Consider the following 21,260-nt stretch of genomic DNA (forward strand, 5'->3'; position numbering starts at 1 on the left):
TGGTACACACAACAGGATCCGGTGGAAGATTAGCTAGTGCAGGTGCATATTGGCTACCTAGCCATCTTGTCAGATGAAATGATCACAAACAAGCAAACCAGCAACAAACAACGGACTAAATATTATGTATATCATTACACATATAATACTGTGTATCATAATCAATCTGTATGAGACGCTGGTTAAGTCGGTCAGTCATCATTACGAGATGCAAGTCAAGATTAAAGCAAACACAAACACGTATACAAACATGCACATAGATGATCTAATAAACAAACAAACATCCATTGCATCAAAAAACAAGTCATACCGAAATATTAAGCGATTTTTTTTTTTTTGCATTCGAATACTACTACAGTATAATACAGTAGTATTGTACAATGTATAGATCTCTCGGACACTGAGCGCGCGTGCGAGGGGAATATATTATTAGCATCTCACATTGAGCTCCTCACCTTTCCCCATGCTGTTGTGTGTATAAATATGATATGGCGTGCGCGAAGAAGCGGAACGGCCACTACACAAGATGATACTCTTGATAATACAAGCCATCTTCGCGCTCTACTTGCCACGCGGAAAAGAGACAACTGAGCCCTGTGGAGGTGTACCCCGCGTGAAGGTTCTGAGGAGGAGCGTGTGAGAGTGTAGGCTGCCGCATGGTCGGTGGTGCCAGGCTCATCTCAATTTGCGTGTGAAAGTACTTTTTTCCCAACCGTGCGCATGCGATGCGTGCCAGTGCTAAGTACTTTGATGAGCGTGGTGTAAAGGGGGGATACCTGTTGATCGTGACTGGTGCTTGCAATGTCGAGCAAGGCGCTAAACGAAGCGTGGCGGCTTTGGTAATAATAAATGGCGCCACTTGGCGGTAGCTATACATCTCACCCTGTAGTGACTCCTTGCCGTGCAAAACAAACGAGGTTTGAAGCAAGAGAATTCCTTGTCAGTTTAGTATAATATACATGATTGAGGGAAAGCTTACACACACGCGCACACACACACACACACACGCACACACACACACACACACAAACACATACATGTATACCCATTATTATGTGTTTATATACACAAACAGTATAACACTAGTAATCATGTGTAAAGCGCCTTTACATCTAGTTACAAAGAGGTGTAACACATCTATGGTGTATATAGGCCTATATGTATAAACAATATATTCATATTCAAAAGTATCCCATCACGTGTAGATCTAGTAATAGACTACACATCAAACTGAATTTAACGTTGTCCAAAGAAACTAGATTTCACTCTCATCCTTACATAAAACGGCAAAGAGCAGAGAAATTACAAGCAAAAACAAACAAACAAACGAATGCAGGGAAATGGCGAAGAGAACGAAGAGAAGGATTTAGGAGAAGATAGTCCAAAGGAAATGGATACAGCGGCTGAAAAAAAGTAATGATATATATATATATATATATATATATATATATATATATATATATATATTCATCTTTCTCGTTTTGTATGAACCAATTCCCCGCCGTTTTCTTGGTAAATAGAAATATCAGACCATCGTCGTCTGCCCTGGTTACAGGCTCAATGGTGATGGGAGAAAAGAGTCGGTTTTTTTTTCAGCCCTATACCGAGCTATCTGTTATACATCGTTGCTGTTTCAAAAAGACTTGCACGAGAAATCTAGGAGCAGTGTGGAGCTTAAACTCGTCGCGTTGACTTTATTTTGTTTGGCGATGTTGAATCTTTTACCATCATTACAGATGCTGGCACCAGAAAATGATAATATTAAAATGCAGTCGTGTTACATCACGAGATATAACGGCTGAAATAATGAGACTGTGCATCAAAGGGATGAAATAGAAAATAGAATAGTATGGATATAGAATAGAATAGACATGTTCGCGTCCACTCTTTTGATGTTGACAAAAATGTGATGGCCATGTTGAAAACAATGATGAAAATAAAAATGTAATGAGAACAATGACGGAAATAATAATGATAGCAATAACAACAACAATAAATTGAATACTTGGTTATCATTCTTGTTACTGTTGTCATTATCATTCATTTCTAGTTTACGTTATCAATTTTATCATTATTTTCATTTTTGATACTGTCATCATTGTTGGCATTATAACAAATATGATCATTACAGTATAGTAGTAGAGCAATAGCGGTATACTGGAGCAATAATTGTTGATTATGTGGGTTTTTTTTACATAACTTTTCTCCGTTCTTCTCCCTCTATTACTTATTTTGCTACATCAGTTGCCCTTCATTTTGCCTTGTATCTCCTCATTACAGTCTGCATCCTTCACGTTATGTTATGCAATCTATAATATCAGACAAATAATACGGAGCACCAACAAAAAATGAAATGAAATGAAACGAAACGAAACGAAAAATGATAAGGATACATTTTACTACATTTCTTCATCGTTATAAAACATAACGTGTCTGATCCAAAGGGGATAGATATCTTGCATAGTGTAAAGAACGTCGATCATTCTGAAATCGCAGAGATAGAGGATCACGCTAAGGGGAAGAAGTGAAAAAATGTCTTTTGAATCATACTCAATACAGCGATGTGTATGCGTGTGATGAGGGAGAGATTGAACGAGATAGGTATACACACACACACACACACACACACATACACACACACACAACATACATACCTCGCGATAGTGAACGAAAATCACGTGACTCCGAGCAAGAGGTCGAAAGAACTATTGCTGAATAAACACAAGCTTCGTCTTCATCAGAGCCAGTTGATAAGGGAAAGGAAAGAGTATAGATGAAGACAGCTTGATGGAGGTATAGATTAGATAAGAGGTGGCCTAGCCATCCATTTCTAGAACCCCACATCCTGCCCTCCCCCATCCTCCTTTCTCCTGATCCTCCCAACAATTCAATGGTATAATCAAAACTAGATCAGCCCTACTCCTCGTTATATTTTTCGACTGCTCTCATCGCCCCTTCCCCCTGCTTTTTTTTTCTTCTTTTTCAAAACAGCGTATTATAATGCAAAATGCATGCGTTGTATTCAATATTGCGAGGGGAATGATAAGGTTGTAATGCTGTTTTCATTGACGACAAAGTCGGATCCAATTTTGAGTTAATTTGGATGAGAAATTGGATTATGGCAGACAGAGTTGCGGGAATTAGTCTATTGAGATAGGTCAAAGGGTGTCCCCGTACTGGCATCGACGCATCTCTGGAAAAAAACAAGGAATAAGAAAAAAGCGGTCGTTGTCGACCTCGCGGTGTGCAGCGCAAGTTTCCATTTTTTGATGGCTCTCCATCAGCTCACGGGAAACGATGGAACTACGTGCGACTGTAAGCATAAGCACCGTCTTAGAAATGAAATTGAAAAAAAAAGAGAGAAAAAGAGAGGAGGGAGAGATATTTGACTCTTTGACCGAGGGAGGGAAACCAATCTTAAAGCTGGCACAAAGTATACTGACTAGAATATACACATTGTGAATATCATCTGTAATATTTTTCTTTTCGCATTCACGCTCAAACTCTCAAATCCAATAATACGTGTACACACACACACACACACACACACACACACACACACACACACACACACAGTCATATACAAGCACATGTGTGTATCAGAGTAGATGCATTTTCTTAAAGTATTTTATTAAAGTATCATATCAAAAAAACCCAGAACCGCTTAGAGAGAGAGAGAGAGGGAGGGAGGAGATAGAGGAAAAGGAAAGTGCAATTTTTGACATTTTACCTTGATGCGTATCATTATTTTACTCTCGAGTTTAGAACAATTGCTTCTATGGTTTTAGGACAACTACTCAAATTGCTTCTTGAACAGACCAGCGCTCATAAGAAATTTCTGTTTCAAATGATTGGGTTGTGTTTCCCGCTTCTCATATAAAAGAGGATGTCACGGGGGGGGGGGGGGAGGCGAATATCCAAGCATTATTGTGAAAAGGAGACCAAGAACCCTCCGTCTAATGAACATTTATTGAAACTTGATTGGTACGAGGAGCGAAACTGACAGCAAAACGTAATTTTGGACACAAGAATTGGCACAAACTGCATAAAATACGTTAGTAGACCGGCGCCTCTCTGGGTCATTTCTCTCTCTCGCTCTCTCTCTCTCTCTCTCTCTCTCCCTCTCTGTCATTCTAACTCTGTCCTGTCTTGGTCCTTTTTTTTTTCTCCCCTTTTTTTTTTTCGGGGATGGTGTTTCTGAAGGAAGTGCCTTAAATTACCTGTTTCTGTCAACAAGGATTTGATGAAAGTTTGATGTAATTCATTCCTGGCGCGTCTCAACGTATAGGAGTCAAAGGAAAGCAATATTATCAAACTGGGTATGGGGGTTTCGTTTAATCAGAACATTGTAGGCAGAGGATTATAGACACACAGGTTATTCACACAGCTAAATTACTTGATTTCCTCAAACGCTGTAAGTCGGTACTTCAACAATGAACCTGATTCTCAAGCAAAAGAGGATTCATATCTTATTTGACATTCATTGGTTAGCTGCAAACACATTAGGCCTAAAGCATAACTCACATGAAAAGTTAAAATGTTCGTTGCAATATGTGACTGCACAGCTGATCAAACCGTGTTTAGATGCATTTAATGCTTGTCTTGTGGAGATCCATTGTTTTTGCTTTTTTATTGTTGTTGTTTTTTGGGGCAGTTTTTTGTTTTTGTTTTGCTGTATATGTATTGTTAAGGAAGAGTATTAATGACACTTAACCACTGACATATCTTTTTATTTGTCTGTTTGTTTGTTTTACACAGCAACTCGCGCCGAACCCATGCCTAACCGAACTTCGTCCGTGCGTTCGCACGTTCACAAGCAGGAAAAGCCGACGCGCGTACGTACCGTGCTGAATGAGAAGCAACTGCACACACTACGGACATGCTACGCGGCCAATCCGCGCCCGGACGCGCTCATGAAAGAACAGCTGGTGGAAATGACGTCACTGAGCCCGCGTGTGATTCGAGTGTGGTTCCAGAACAAACGATGCAAAGACAAGAAGAAGAGTGTTCTAATGAAGCAAATGGCCGAGCAGCAGGCATCGAAGGTGAGTTGAGAAGTTCTCAGTCCCACTCATCTGATTATATGCTGTTGATATAAAACTGGCTGATTACGTTTCTCCGTATTAGATCAAAGTAGTGAAATACACCTTGCAGCGCTAATGGCCTTGTGGAACTGTTTATTGTTTGGGTTGTGTGGGTGTGTGTGTATGTGTGCTAGCAGCAGTCCCGTATATTTCTCCAACTATAATCTTTTGATAGCATGTAATGCATGGAATATAGTACAGATATTTGTCGGTATGAAGAAGAAGAAGAAAAACAACAACAACAACAACAAAAAGAACCCAAGAATGACAAAGGATTATATCTCTGCTATGATTCTCTAAAAGAAAAGATCGAGTGAAAATATTCACTCTTAAAGGAGTGAATTAAAAAAAGAGTGAATTTAGAGTGAAATTGGAGTGAAGTTTGAGTGAAGATTTTCATTTTCACTCGTTTTAGAGTGACCTCAGGGATCACTCAAAAATCTTCGAGTGATCCTTGAGGTCACTCCAAAATGAGTGAAAATGAACATTTTCACTCAAAACTCACTACAATTTCACTCTAAATTCACTCTTTTTTAAATTCATTCCTTTAAGAGTGAATATTTTCACTCGATTTTTTTTTTTTTTTTTTTTTTTTTTAGAGAGTACAAATCCAGGGCGATTTTCCCTCATTTTCGGGTACATTTTCAGGAAATGTATCCTGAATCTCCCAGTGAATGAATCATTCTTTCATTAATCTGTGAATTACACCATACAGTTGAAGCCATCGCTACATTGTACGCTCATAAATGTCACCTATTGATGACTAAATATCGTCAAATGTGAATAGTTACCCTGCTATCATGCCATGAAATACGTGCCCAAAATTTGCGCTCAAGCCTTCGTCAGCGCGTATCAATTGATGTTATTTTACTATTCTCAGCGATGATGGGATCAGACATCTTTTACACTTTGGCTACAATCGGGAATAACCCGGTTATCGAATGTTGGAATGAAAGGGGAAAAAAGAAGAAGCCCTACGTGGATTGAGAAACATGATTGTTGAAATGAACAAGAGTTAAGATAAAGAATAAAAAAGTAAAAGAAAAAAGAATAAAACGAGTAAAAGCAAGCTATAATTTATTACTTCCTCACCACGGCCTAAAATTCCTTGCTCAAACCGAATACGAATAATATTCATTCGATGAACATTTTTTACTATATATATGTATATTATATATATATATATCAATAAATAAATAAATATATATATATATATATATATATATATATATATATATATATATATATATATATTATACATATATCAATCAATAAATAAACATATATATATATATATATATATATATTATACATATATCAATAAATATATATATATATATATACATAATGTACTGTGTATGTATGCATGTATACCTAAATTTGCATGCTTTGACACCAACACTGATAAACTAGCGATCTATCTGCAGGGTGGCCGTTTGAAATGAGAGCAAACATTTGTGTTCGATGACGAGGAGAAAAATCATTCTTCTCGGAATCTCCCGCGCTCTCAACTCGCCCGCCTAATGAGCAAACGATGAGTCCGCTTAATATCACATTCCCTTCGCGTTTATGATATCATGACAAAAGTGACAGCGCGCCAAAATTTTCCGAAAAAAAAACACACACAACCCACTAGACACACAGAGAAACACAAATTCAGCCCCGATCTGCAACCGGGCGTTATTGGCATCCAGTGAGGCAATAAATCAGCGGAATATCAGTCATTTGCCGTGACAAGTGAAAATGCCTTATTAAAAGATTGATGAGGGTGTAGTCTGATCAGGAAATATGCAGCGGGAATTAATTTTGGCAGCTCTTCCGTCCAAACAGCGGGCTCTGCGAGATTGTCACTTTATCGTTTACCGCGTCGGTTGGTTTCATGCTCATTACCCGCATATACTTTGATACCGTGTCACTCCAATTCCACGGCTCGATATCGACGATTTGATCGATAGCTAATCTAGTCACATCACACTTTTGAAGATGGCAGTATTCATTAGTGTTTGATTAGCAATTAAAAGACGAACACCTTTACGAGTGGAGGAAATGGACACGCGATGTCTATTGTGGAGATTTGGAAAATTGAGGAAAACACTCCTCTGAAGAGAAAGGTATTAACTTTCCCCCAAAATTATTGTGGCGTCATCAGATAGCAGACGACAAATTTGATTTGACGCCAGCAAATATCACAAAGGACAAGATTGCCTCTCGCTCAATTAAAAGTGAGTCTGTTTGTCTGCCATGACCTCACATTGTCAACAGATTTGTCTAATTTCTTAGTGCGATATTGCCAGAGGATTATGAAAATTTTGGAGACACTTGATCCTAAGATGAAGCACTGTGATTTGATATCCAATTTTATTGATTGATAATATTTCATGAAGACAATCCGAGATACATGAATCATTAAGATACGATTTGAAGAAGTGATAAAGAGAACGTTCTGTATCGACTGGCACTATACTCCTTTACAGTGTAATGAAAACAGTTCGTTAATTTATATGTCATCTCAGCAATCTAGAGACAAATTCGTTCAGACATCTCATCTTCCCGAACCACGCCCTTAATGAATGACGTTAGTACAAAATCTTTTGATTCTTGGGATACGAAAGACTGGTAGTGTTGTGTTTTTCTTTCTTTCTTTTCTATTTTGTAAATTGCCGCCAGCCCAAACTGCGCCATGTATATCATACTATTATCCTTCATTAATCCATCATTACACATGAGTACAAAACTGACCGGTTCCCACATTCTCTGAAACTTTTCATCGACTGATCTTAATATTTGTTGAAGTATACATGGTGTGATTTTCAAATGCCGTTCTGAGCTATAAAGCGCCGCGGTGAATGATGTCTGGACCCCTGTAATCTTGTACTGGGTCGGGAGCGCAATAAACATATTATGATTATGCAAAATATGACTTACACACGCTTGCATGCTCGCCCAGCGGTTGGTCTAATCATGGTGAAAAATCAAAGCTGATGTCCATCGATATACCGATGGTTTCCCCACACGGTCAGAAAACACGTCATCCTTGTTTGTTGCGCTAATTCCATCGATTCATTTTTTTTTTTTTTTTTTGCATACGTAATTCTACGCAAAGATCGCGCGGTGCGAACAAAAGGCGAGGGGTAGATGCTCGTTAAAGGTCTACCAAATGCAGCGGAAAGCGTGAGTATTTCGAGAAATCAATTAGTCTTTGGTTTGAACCCTGCTCCGCCTATCCGCACTGTTCGATCTCAATGCTCTATGAAAAGGCAGGAAGAGATTATATTTGGTGTAATGAATGCCAGCAAAACATTTCCTAAATACATCATTCTATTCAAGACATGATAGGATAGTTTGTCAAACTGAAAGTGTACTATCCATCTATTACGTATAACCTGTACACGCAAATTCGGCTGTGCGAGTTTATTTTTGGGAACTTCTCTACAACAGGATTGATTTTCGCGCCTACCATTTGCGTATTAAAAGACATTAACTTCATCAATGAATAAGACGGATTGATACCGGCTTTTCACTCTTATTTGAAATTTGTAGACTAAAAATGTCAAGTTCCCTTTAAATTGTCTGAGATTTTATACTCCTTTCGGTAGGTTTTGACATCATACAACCTTCTCCATTCAACATTCGTGTCATTACGTAGTCACCCGTCTCCACTTTCCAATTATGAAGAGCATAACACCGAATTCAAGTCAAACCAACGATACTACTAAAGTACCAATTTGAAATACCTGAAACTTGATCAATGGAGGCGTTATTGAATGCAACATGATAAACTAAGCAGTAGCAGATCCATTTTTGATAAACTGATCGAAAGACGAAGATATAAATAGAGAAATGAAATTTCCAGGAATCCGTCTTTAACACCATCCACCTCCGAGAAGGTCTTACTGTAGTTAGAATGCTCCCTATAATTTCGGGAATGAATCAATTTTGGCCCCGAGCATTTCGGCATTGAATATTAATGACGATAAGTGTTGATGAGGCAACATTGATTTCCCTCCCTGGCTTTGTCGGCATCATTCTGTATTCCATCTTTGCCACGAAGAGTGTGATCGACACGGCGCGAACAATCTGGACTTGTATTGAGCAGTGTCATTAGCGGGAGGCAATAATTAGTCCCGGTCTTCTTCTTTTTTTTTTCATCCTGCGGCCGCTCTTTCTTCCTTGGGTGTAATTAAGACAGGCACTGACAAGGCCAACCAGATACTTGGACACTCGAGCAAATTTAGCGTACCTGGTTAGGCATGACATCACAGAGCTGACGGAGTCGGGGTGGGGGGGGGGGTAACTGACACAATCGAGGAAAACATCTTATCTGATCTTGTTGCAGTAATGTATATGTATATCGTATACGTATATATATATAAGATAATTTCATACGTACATGTAAACATACATATAATACAATACATACATATACAGTGTATACACACATACATACATGCATACATACGTAATACATACATACCTACATACGTATATACACAGTGTCTACAAACACACATGCATAGACCTACATACATACATTCAAATCTCGGTCACTACATCGCCACACACAAATGCATATCAAAAAGTAGTAGGCCTACTTTAACGACAATTTCAATGTAATGAAAACTTCACTAATTTCAATCCAATAAGGAACTTTCGATTCTTCATTCAGCCGTACTTGAAACATGACTAACTCGATAAAGTTCGAAGTAATTTGCATTTCGATACGGATAACCAAGTAATTCCAAGGTACAGCAAAATGTGCGCTCTTTATTGACCTCAGATGTGAACCCGAACAGAACGAAATTGATTTTTTGTCTCTTTTCCTGCCCATCTCTTTCTCTATCACGTTTCAAAGTAGTTCACGTCAACTAGAAAAAGAGTAAATCTATAATTGGAACGGTGGTGCTACATACACCAATTCCTTGCGCATTGTGCTGCGCCTCATATTTCATGATGGAAATGGTTACCAAAGTCAAATGCCCACTTCTAATTGTAGGTGGAAATCAGTGAGTCAGGGACATAGCTGAAGACAGACCGAGAGAGAGAAGGGGAGATAGAGAGATAAAGAACGAGAGAAAGAAAGACAGAGAGGAAGAGCGAGAAGACAAAGAAAGGGAGGAAGGGAGAGGAAGAGGAGAGCGGGAAGATAAGTGAAAAAACGGCGATGAAAACACCCCACCACCTCGGGAAACGTTTAGTGACATTATGCGCTTCAGTAGTAATTCCCTCAGCTCCGCGAAGGGCGAGAAAAACATGGCCGCCGAGACAGGGCGCATCATTGCTGGTAGAGGTTGCTCCTGAGCCCTCTAACCATCCATACATCCAGAGGTGACTCCAGCGTACACTCGCCCCTGTTGTCTCTTTTCAATCTTCCCGCATATCGACTGCCTGGGTCCAACGGCGATATCTTAGCTCCGTCTTAAAGGCGCACCCGATAGGAGTGAGAGACATTGAAGTTTGTTAAACAGAGCGGAGCGTTAAGTTTCTTTTAAAACTTATAAGGCGACAATGAAAAGCATCGTACACATCGAGTTGTAAATATTCAGACATGAAGCATACATTACCAAAAAGAAAATTTTTATATAAAAACCTTTGAAACATTTCGAGCGTACCTAACGGGTTGTATGCGTTTATGTTGGTTACCTTTGAATATAGTCACTACACCATTGCATTCGTCGCACTTCGGTTTTGTGTGTGTGTGTCATTTCAGATTGCAATGTCAATAATGGAATATGTTATGCCTGTTGGAAGGAACTTCAAATATGAGGAAAGAAAAGTAAAAAATAGTGCCAATGGCATTTGACCACTGGTCGTTGATTTGTACTTTTCAATAGTGTGACTCATTCAGAACGTGATCATCCCAAACACAGCTTAATTTCCTTGCATGAAATTCACGAGGTATCGGGAATCACACAATTAGCGAAAGGACATGAAAAAAAAAGAAAGAAACCAAATATAGCGTGTGATGGAAACGAGTGAAATCCCTAACAGCTGGGCTGGATTGAAAATACGATGAGGAAGGGTGACTTGGTGAGGTGGCATCCACGCTTGGAAAAGTGGTGGAAAGGGGCGTAATTTCACCAGAATCTGTGCTCATTTGCTATCTTCTCTTTCGGAGCTGCTCATCTCGGTCAAACGGGACTTGAGGGTGTCTCCCCTCCCCACTCACATCAAGCGAGTTTCTTCTTGGAGAAAATAAACGAAACAAAAAAGACAAAAGAGGGGATAGAGAAGAAGATGTTGGGATGAAATCAACCGTGTTTGCCCTCACCACGCCTGACTAGAGTAAAAGCACTGACAGTCTTGTTTCGATGCGTGCTCCTCGTTCCTTTCTCCTCCTCCCTTCTCCCCCCCCCCCCCCTCCTCCTCCTCATCCTTCACCCTACCTCCCTCCCTCCCTCCTGGCAGCCATTTGCGTTTGCATGTGGCCAGGTCACTTCCACTCTTCAAATCTATATCGTTAGCTATATTCATATCTGTATTAATATCTCCATGATCGTATGCCTATTATGTCTAGATCTATCCATAAGAATGTACATAGCACAGTCATGATTACGTATATAAATTCAATATTTCTGGAAAAAAATCTACAAATATACCCTGCTCATTTTTTCAGCATATTTCGGTCTCTCTCATTATTGTTTGATGCCTAATCTCAACGAAGCATAACATTTTGGTTTGTTTGGTTTTCTTACCATGGAAACACGTCATAAATCGCACAAGGGATATAAACCGTAATGATACGAAGTATTGATGCATAATTCCTGTGTGAATGCGTGTGTCTGCACGTACCTGATCATGAGACGATTTCGCTGATGGCGAAATAAGACAATTAGCATTGTAGAGTTAGCCATATTAGATAATACCAATCTCTCCAACTACCATTCACAGCATTATATCTTCAAGTGATGAAAAAGGACTTGGGTCAACTTTAAGGTCATATCTCTGGATTTTGATGGAAGGTCAAGTCAGAGAAAACGGAACAGAAATACGTCGATTGAAATCGTACATGGAGATAAGTGCGATCTAGGAATTCCACGATATATGCAGACTGATGGATGAATGTGAAAGGCAAGGGAGAAATACAGAAAAAAATGACAAAAGAGAGAAAGATAGAGACAAAGAATGACACAATGAGAGAGAGGGAGAGAGAGAGAGATGGGAAGAGAAATATATCCACAAGAAAAATATGAGAGAGAAATAGACGGATAGAAAATATAAAGACATGATATGAAATATAAGGACAAAGAGATTGAGAGAGAAGTATATATGAAGATTGAGTTGGAGAGAGAAATATATATGAAGATTGACTTAGAGAGAGAAATATATATTAACACAGAAGAGAGTAAGAAAAATTTCGAAAGAAAGATAGAAAAAGACACCATAAAAGATATAGGTAGACAAGCAAATGCAATGACATTGGGAGAATGACAGGAGAAAAAAAATGAGGATGATAATGTTTAGAGAAACAGAAAGGAACAAAGACAATGAAATATTAATAAAACAATGAAGTATTAATAAACGTGAGGAGTGTGAGAGAAATATATCGAACAAGATAATACGAAAGACAGAAAAAAAAATAAAGACATGATTAGAAAATGTAAGGATGGTGAAAGAGAGAAAAAAGGAAGAAGATAGTAAAGGAGGTTTAGAATGAGAGATAAAGCGAGTGAGAGTTGAAACGGGGAAAAATTTCTAGCGCTCGCTTCGTGCGATGCATCGCGTCAACGACTAGCACTCCCTTGACGATATCATTCGGCCATTACACGCGCTGTGCAGACTGGCGCAGAGCGAAACATGTGTACCACTCGCGATAAAGCCGGTACATCTATCTTTCCCAACGTTCTGCATCCAGGCAACCCAGCATTACGAATTAACTTAAAGGTAGCATCAACCTGTGGAAAGTGATTTCGATTCCCACCTTACCTTGTGCGATGAGATGTGTGTTGCTTTCCATTCATCGTAACCGTATAAATTCACGTTTCTAGAAATACGAATATTCAACAGCCATTCCCCATTGATCAAAACTGCAGACGGAAAATGTTGATGTGGCTTTTTATTGTAATAAGACACGAAAGACTTAATATGAAGCACCTAATTTCATTACAGTGGTATTACACACCTTCATATCTCCTTTACATTATATTCGCATTCAGCATTACATCAGCGCAAGAAAGGTCATTACAAACGCAGCATCCCTTCTAATGTCAGACTGTGTTGAGCCACGTAAATATGTTAATTTTAGTCTTTACTAATTGTCATCATGGTAGAAATTGTGAAAACACCCCCATTCTAAGGCATAACCGGTCAAAATTCTCTTCTGCTGTATACACATTGTGTTATTGAGAGATGCAAAAACATCAAGTCAAATGCTATACCCTGTAGTCCTCTACTGTTCTTATGAAATGTATCGCCCACGACTCAGTGTATTGTTAGGTAGACGATACCAAGTCTTTGTATAAATACATAAACATTCATGTCAATGTGTTCGCAATACTGCCAAAGCCAATATATCAAATGAATCAATGAATCCTTTTTTATCAAAGAAAGGGTGACATTTGTTGACAATGACGCCGGAATAATAAAAAAGACATAAACAGTCTCGAGTAAAAGAAGAAAAAGCGATATTTGACCTGGCGAGCTACCACGACAATATTATGACTCAACTCTTCGACCAAGGAATGATAATAATGATCACTGGTATATATTTTTTTCTGCATTGATATTCATTGATGCCAATTGCTATTCATGTCAATGATCATACATAAATTTCTCGAAATTATTCGTAAGTACAGTGTATACCATAGCATCTTCGTCACGATGGCAAAATACATCCATTATACGCATGTTGCATTATAATGTATCGACACAGCCAGAAAACGATACTCAGATAATGAGACCAACGCCCCCTCCCCTCCACAACACACACACACACACACACACACACACACACACACACACACACACACACACACACACACATACACACACACACACACACACACACACACACACACACACACACACACACACATGGACACAGAATTGTTATATTCTTCACTTGTATGAATTGTACACCACACAACTTTAATTTTTTTCCATCTCTATAGTACAGGCTGTGCTAATCTGCATCATATCGTATCATACAGTTAATATTCTTGACAATTGGACGCATATGATTATGACTATTGAAGATATAAGAAAACCCGCAATTTTAAAGCGAACAAACTGGAGAAGAAAAAAAAAATGTTCAAGAAGACAGAGACTTGGAGATATTTTGCTGCATTTTTTGTCTTCCGTATTTCCGCTGCCGAGAAACCCTATCTCCATCTCACTGTACAAAGCGATGCTGCAGTCCGCGGCTTTCATCGCGACGTAATAGAATTTCGAGAAATCATCTCAGATCAAAACATGATCGCCAATCGACAGAGATCAGACAGAAAAAAGAGAGAGTAGTCTCCAAGAACAGACGTTTGGTCCTACCAGCCTCAAACATCGTTATTTAACACACATTTGTTGATGCACACGCGATCAGCAATCAGTGTCATACAAAGCGACATTTTCAGTATTTTCTTTGTGTTAATCATTGAACGCTTTTGTGTGCGTGCCAATGCGTTGTGAAACAGTGAAAGTGTGTACGGCAATGCGTAAAATGGAAAGGCCGGTGAGATTGTAAGCATAGACAATTCACCCCAAGACTGTCGTCGATCCCAGCCGAAAAATGAGTCCAGGTTTTGGATTACGACAAAATGGAGAGTTAAGCGAGGGGCCTATTTACAATCGGATGGGATAAGCGGTCGCATTCTGAATTGAGATTACGACAATTACATTGTGACATTTCATTCTTTCCATGCGAGTTCACGTTCGGTTCACGTACGCGGCCACGGGGGGACGTCATTCTATTTGACTTCTGTTCTCGTTGTGCTGCTTCTGTTCTGTACGCGTGCGTCGGGGACTCCCGTGAATAAATATACTCGGGAAATGACCTGGCCGAAATAGATACAGCGGCATGTATACACAGAGCGTTTTGATATAATCATTACACAACAGAAATCTACTTGATATATAGTATCGTTTTGTCCACTTAAACGAGTGCAATCACAAATTTCAAGCAAATAAACTTATCATTCGCAATTAAACGATCTGTTCAAGAAAAATTTTGGGAAAATGTCAACGTATGCCAAAACAAAATCCATTAAGGTCTGATTTCTACATTTTTTAAAACCAGTTTTTCTCATCATTGTCTTTAATATCTTTATGTTCGCTTCTGTACATTGGATTGACATGGGACACATTTCTGGTCTTGTGTCTTATGCTTATATTGTTTCGAGAAGATTGATGAAAACAGATAATTCTTGACACTCAGGTTTTTTTCTCTCTTTCCAAATCGTTTTACAAGCTAGTCTGTGCTATAAGCAGGTATGAGCCCTAATGATTTATCATTTATCTTTAGTCAGTTAGTGCGAGGAGGTAACGGCATTAATTTTTTTTTTTGCCGTTAATCATAGAAAATTAAATGAGAGGAAATTAACTACATCACTTGTGTGTGTGTGTGTGTGTGTGTGTGTGTGTGTGTGTGCGTGTGTGTGTGTGTGTGTGTGTGCGTGTGTGTGTGTGTGTGTGTTTGTGTGTGTGTTTAGAAGAGTGATTCAGCAGCACAAGTGAGAGGAATATAGCTGCTTATTTTTATTTCATACTGTATAGTTTCATTGTGAAAATGAGCCTGATATTGAATGAAATTCAGATAAAGAATATAAATAAGTGTGTGTGTGTGTGTGTGTGTGTGTATGCTTTACCTTCATTGTGTGTGTGAGGGGGGGGGTTCTCGTAGCATGGAGAAAAATAATTGAAGATGATAGATAATCCCCTATTAAAATCATATTTCAATACTCAACACACAAAATGGAAAATGATAAGCAACTTTTTTATTGTGGGTCTTTTTGTGTTGTTATGCTTTTGTTTTTATTGTAAGTTTTGGGATATCGCAAAAGATTGTGGTTGTAAATTGGCGACAATGAGTGTGCGAACATCTTGATTTTCGTCAACTCTTCCCCTTTGTCCTGCTTTCTACCGCGTCAATTGACCCCCGCAACACTACACTCAGTATCTGGCGTCATCCACATCGAGGCGTATCCTCGCGCAACATTACCCGCCGCGTCAGAGCGGACGATAAGTATACCAAAGAGAGAGAGAGAAAAAATCTCATTACTGGCTAGAACAACAAGTTTTTAACACCTCCCTGACACTCATCTGCCTCCACCTTCCCACCTCCGACTCATCATCCCATTCACAAAAAGCAGGAGAAGATGGAAATGGGTGAAACCAATCTGCGACCAATACCCCAACAACATGCCGGAGTCCTCTTTTTTGGCGCTTTTCTCTTCATCACACAATCTTCGGTTACGCCATGCGATCGCGATGAAAAGCGTTTGGCGGGAAATGAAACTCTTGCACACATACACGCACACACACACACGCACACACAAAACCTTCTCCGCGGACACTCGCCCTTCCTTCACAAGCCACTCCCCAGCTGTATGTATACCGTGTTCGTCGGGTTGAGTGTGCGGCAGGGTTCATCGTATTGCCCCACGCTCAAAACCTCATTTACTCAATTGGAGTTTTCTTATAAACATGATCGGACTTGAAGTTGAATTACCGTCTTAATGGTGAAACGCAAGTCGTCGGATCGTGTCGTCTGGTCGAGAAATTCTCGTCGGGCGTGAGAAAATGCAATCTCGTGGAGGGCAATGAAAAGTAGGATTTCCTGAACCTCGGTTAACTGTCTGAGATGATTCACTTTACATCCATTTACAAAGCAGTGAAAGCTCAAAACGGATTGTAAAGCAGACAAGGACAAGGCAAAGCAGCTCATTTGGAGCTTCGATAACAATTTTAATCCTATTATGAACTATAAAAAAAAAGACGATTGAGTAATTACATGAAAGAAAGAAGGGGTGTTAATGTCACGCTGATGTCTAGACAAAATTAATGCTACCATAGCTGAAGATAATGAGATACACGCCCACATACCAAACTCATGTGTTCAATAATATTTTGATCGTTGCCAGATTGGTGAAGAATTTAGAGTCGCATAAAAACTTGCTTGAAATACGAAATAACTCCTGGCGACATGGAAACATTAACACAGGAAGGCCCTATTATACTCTCTTGCAGCGTATTGTCACTGCTGTTTGTCCACCTCACTGTTTGTCATGATCGACTGGTCATCGGCTGGTCTTAGACTTCATCCAAGATGGACGGAGATGACCTTCAAACTCATGTTACCTCAAACAATTCAGTTGAATAAGGAGTGGAAGGGAAGCAAGCAACTTCAGAGAAAGTTATAGCCTCGTTTATGCAATTCGTATTTATCATGACCCTGCTTTCTTGATTAAGAATATCATCTTATAGAACCAACAGTAATCCGATTTTCGTGCTTTCTTTTGCAAGTTCAAATAACATATTGTTTTTATCATCTGTCTATTCACGGTGGCCTGATCGTTTAATTCAGTATGACACGTTTTCTTATTCTAAAAATGATGTCGTCTCACTACATTTTACGAAAATCCTTTTCAAGGAAAATCTGGAGACCGGTATCACTGACAAACAAACAAAAAAGCGCTGATGGCGTTTTAGAATTTATCACCATGTTACACATCAAAATGTGTCAAACATTGTTCCCGCCACACATCACAGAGTGACATACGTGACTTAGTCCTTCCGGCTACCCAGCTCCCAACCATATCAACTCTCGGTGTCTCTGACAGGAATCCCTATCCTTGTTACGAGGTGACTCACGGTTGGGCAGAGGTGTACGTATTCGGCTCATTGTTTATAACATCAAAACATTACATCCAAGCCGTTCTGCGGTGAATTTAGACTGTTAAGCGCGTGTCAACTCACCCCACCCCACACTGCCTCACCTTCGCTCCGTATGGTGTCTGTTTTCTAGTCATTCCCGTCCACTCTTACTCCTCATAATTTTTCCCTCTTCTTACCCGTATGAAATCGTATAGATCTCTGCCGTCGCTTTCCGCTGCACGCATTTTCATGTCTTAACGATGGACTGCTATCGCTCGTGCGGCTATTTTCCTCTTTCTAAAACGCTTTTTTTTTCGTCTGTTCGTTCTGTTTTTTTTTTTTTTTTTTGTTTTTTTTTCACCGTCTTGCTGGAGTTGACGACGCCAAGATTTGCCCGGGTAAGCGAGTGTTTATATTGCAGTCGCCCGTGAGGCCGGGATGGCCTCGTAAATCAAGGTCGGCTAAAAGCAACCGCGGTTCACCCTCTCTCGTACCGCCATGAAAACGTAGAAACAAAAAAGCAAAGCCACTTTCATATAGTTGTCTCTTTTTTGGTTGGAAACATGGTTTCGTTTTAGTTCTATGATGCTACTGATTGATATACAGAGGGGTTTGATAGTAATCACATAGATTTTTATCTTTAGTCGATTCTCCTCGCATAGAGATCTTTGTAAGCTGCGATCTACAGTTTTTTCTTGTCCGCCTTCAGCTTAGATTTCATGTATCTAAACATTAAACATGGAAGCAATGATGAAGCCTATCAAAACTATTTGCCGAACAAGCCGTAAATCGTCATCTGTTCAGAATCTTCCTCCACCCAATGACAAAGAATGTAACGATGGCCAATGTGATTATGTACATGAACAATATATATATATATATATATATATATATGATATATGATTCATCCCTGCTTCTGTGGTGCACACGTTTGATGCATATATATATATATATATATATATATATATATATATATATATATATATATATATATATATATATATATATATATATATATATATATATATATATATATATATGTGTGTGTGTGTGTGTGTGTATGTATATATAATAATAATAATAAGTATATAATGTATATGTATATAATACATAGGCGTGTATACGTATATGTATACTACTTAGTATTATGTATAATGTACATATCATGTGCTGCGTGTGTGTGTGTGTGTGTGTGTGTGTGTGTATTTAAGGAAGCCTTGAAAGGAACTCTATGCCTGATATGCTTTCATGCAATGTACGTGAGAATGAGATGATATCAGATGTTTAGTGTGTAATGTAATTGTGAATGACTAAAGTGAGCAATGTGGTTTGGGTCATTAGATTTTTTATGTTTTACCCGGGGCAGCGATCAATACACATGCAATTATTACAACTTAAACCGACGAGTCGGGAAAGAAACCGAGGAGAGCAATTAAAATTTAACGATGTCCGATGAGAAAAGAATAGAAAAGATAAATCTCTATGTCATTCCTCTCTTTCTCTCACAATATAGATACACAGGTATATACAGTGTATATATATGCAATACATAATAAAATGTATTTTTGTATAATGATATTTTGTTGCGATAGTATAAATAATAATAAAAATGCATATAGTACATTTTCCACGAACGTACATGTCGTCGACGACCATCCGAACCGTCGTATCTGTCAGCGGTGTGCGAGAACACGTTTTCGAGAAAAACGCGTTTGAAGTTTGGGGGTCATTTGAAGTCTAGTGTAAAGAAATTTCTTGCTTTTATTCCCGATCTTTTTATATGAAAAGAAAGGCAAATTCCAGACGATTCGTATAATATATGTATTTAAAATTATGTATGAATAAAACTAATGCTACGTTCACAAAAAGAAAGGCCTCCGCACAGGAAGAGTCGAAAAACAGGTATACGACGGTTCGGAGATCGCATGCTCAGTACGCGCGGTCATCCGAACTGACGTATCGGGGTGATACGTCAGTTTGCTGAACGCGCGTACCGAAAGTGCGATCTCCGAACCGACGTATCCTATTCTTATAACACGCGCGTCTATGCGATATGCATGGTTACTTGGTATTTATCTGTAAAACGAGTGATTTCGTGCATATTTTTGTGTGAATGCAACTATTCTGTGTCATAATTTCATAAGATGTAGTACAAATACGTCCAAGGTCTACTTTTGGCATGCATGACGAAACACTGGTAGGGGAGGGGGAGGTTCCTCTGCAGATTTTTTGTTTGCTTGTTTTGTTTTGTTTTTTGACATGAATTACGCTTCAGGCATCAGACGAGAGTTCCTTTGATGTAAAAAAACAAACAAACAAACAAACAATCAAAAAAACCCACTCCATGTTTAGAACACATTATCTTTGATCAGTTTGTATCTAATTTGTATCACGCAAAAAGTGGTTATACATGTATTGTGAAAGAGGTGGGGCCTATGAAATTATTGTTTTTTCATTGCAGCCTGCCTCTTCTTTTTCCTATCATTTCATCTTCTCATTGCTCTCCTCCACCTCTTCTCTTTCCCTTGCAACGCTTTAACCCTCTCTCCTACTCTCCAATACTGTAAACAAAAACCAAAATCACACATCCAAGCCTTGCTATTTTTTTGTGGTAATTCATGCCGCAATCATGACTGTAATGACCTAACTTTCATTCTTTCTAAGCTACCATGATGGATACTGTACATTTTAACCCATGAATAAAGATTTTCTTTTACAGCTCACATGCATGGCAGACATAATTCATGATCATTCAGTTGGGTAAAACTCAATTATCAGCTTGCTCATCAGAAATAACAAGCAAAGAATTTACTTAGCCACACGTCTGTCTCACATTATTGTTTATATATATATATATATATATATATATATATATATATATATATACATTGTATATACGTTCAGGACTCTGAAACAGATGCAAATTAATTTTCTACGCAGAAACACCCACACACACAAACATGGATTGCACTTGTTCAAACAAATAATAAAAGGTGTATTGTCCTACAGACCCCTACAGACTTAAATGATATTCAGGTAGTACTATGAATATCATTTCACTTCCAATTATATATGCTGACATTTTAGTGTGCATAATATTATGATTTCCTCACGATATGAGATCACAGTACATAGAAGAGAAAAAACAAAACAAAGAAAATGAGTCTTGAGACAAGGCTGCATTAAAATGCAGAAATATTCATTTCAAAATCAATCCATATCTCACATCAAAAAAGAAAAGAAAAGGAATGAACATGTCCTTAAATACAATGGTAAAATTTCATTAACATTTTTTGAATTTACAGAATGGTTAAATAGATATTGATCTAAATTAATTGTTAAACCGATTTTAACATGAGAAAATTGTACACAATA

The 21,260-nt window shown here is 38.6% G+C and overlaps 1 protein-coding gene across 1 annotated transcript in view; it reads left to right on the plus strand.

The window, feature by feature from the left end:
• LOC140230896 (insulin gene enhancer protein ISL-1-like) overlaps positions 1-21,260 on the plus strand; it is an 80,022-nt gene that overhangs the window by 22,432 nt on the left and 36,330 nt on the right. Inside the window, exon 4 of the mRNA XM_072311038.1 lies at positions 4,759-5,045. Coding sequence (XP_072167139.1) covers positions 4,759-5,045 — 287 coding nt within the window. The remainder of the gene's footprint in view (positions 1-4,758; positions 5,046-21,260) is intronic.

Source organism: Diadema setosum, chromosome 7 (genome assembly GCF_964275005.1).
Source record: "Diadema setosum chromosome 7, eeDiaSeto1, whole genome shotgun sequence".
Taxonomy (NCBI): domain Eukaryota; kingdom Metazoa; phylum Echinodermata; class Echinoidea; order Diadematoida; family Diadematidae; genus Diadema; species Diadema setosum.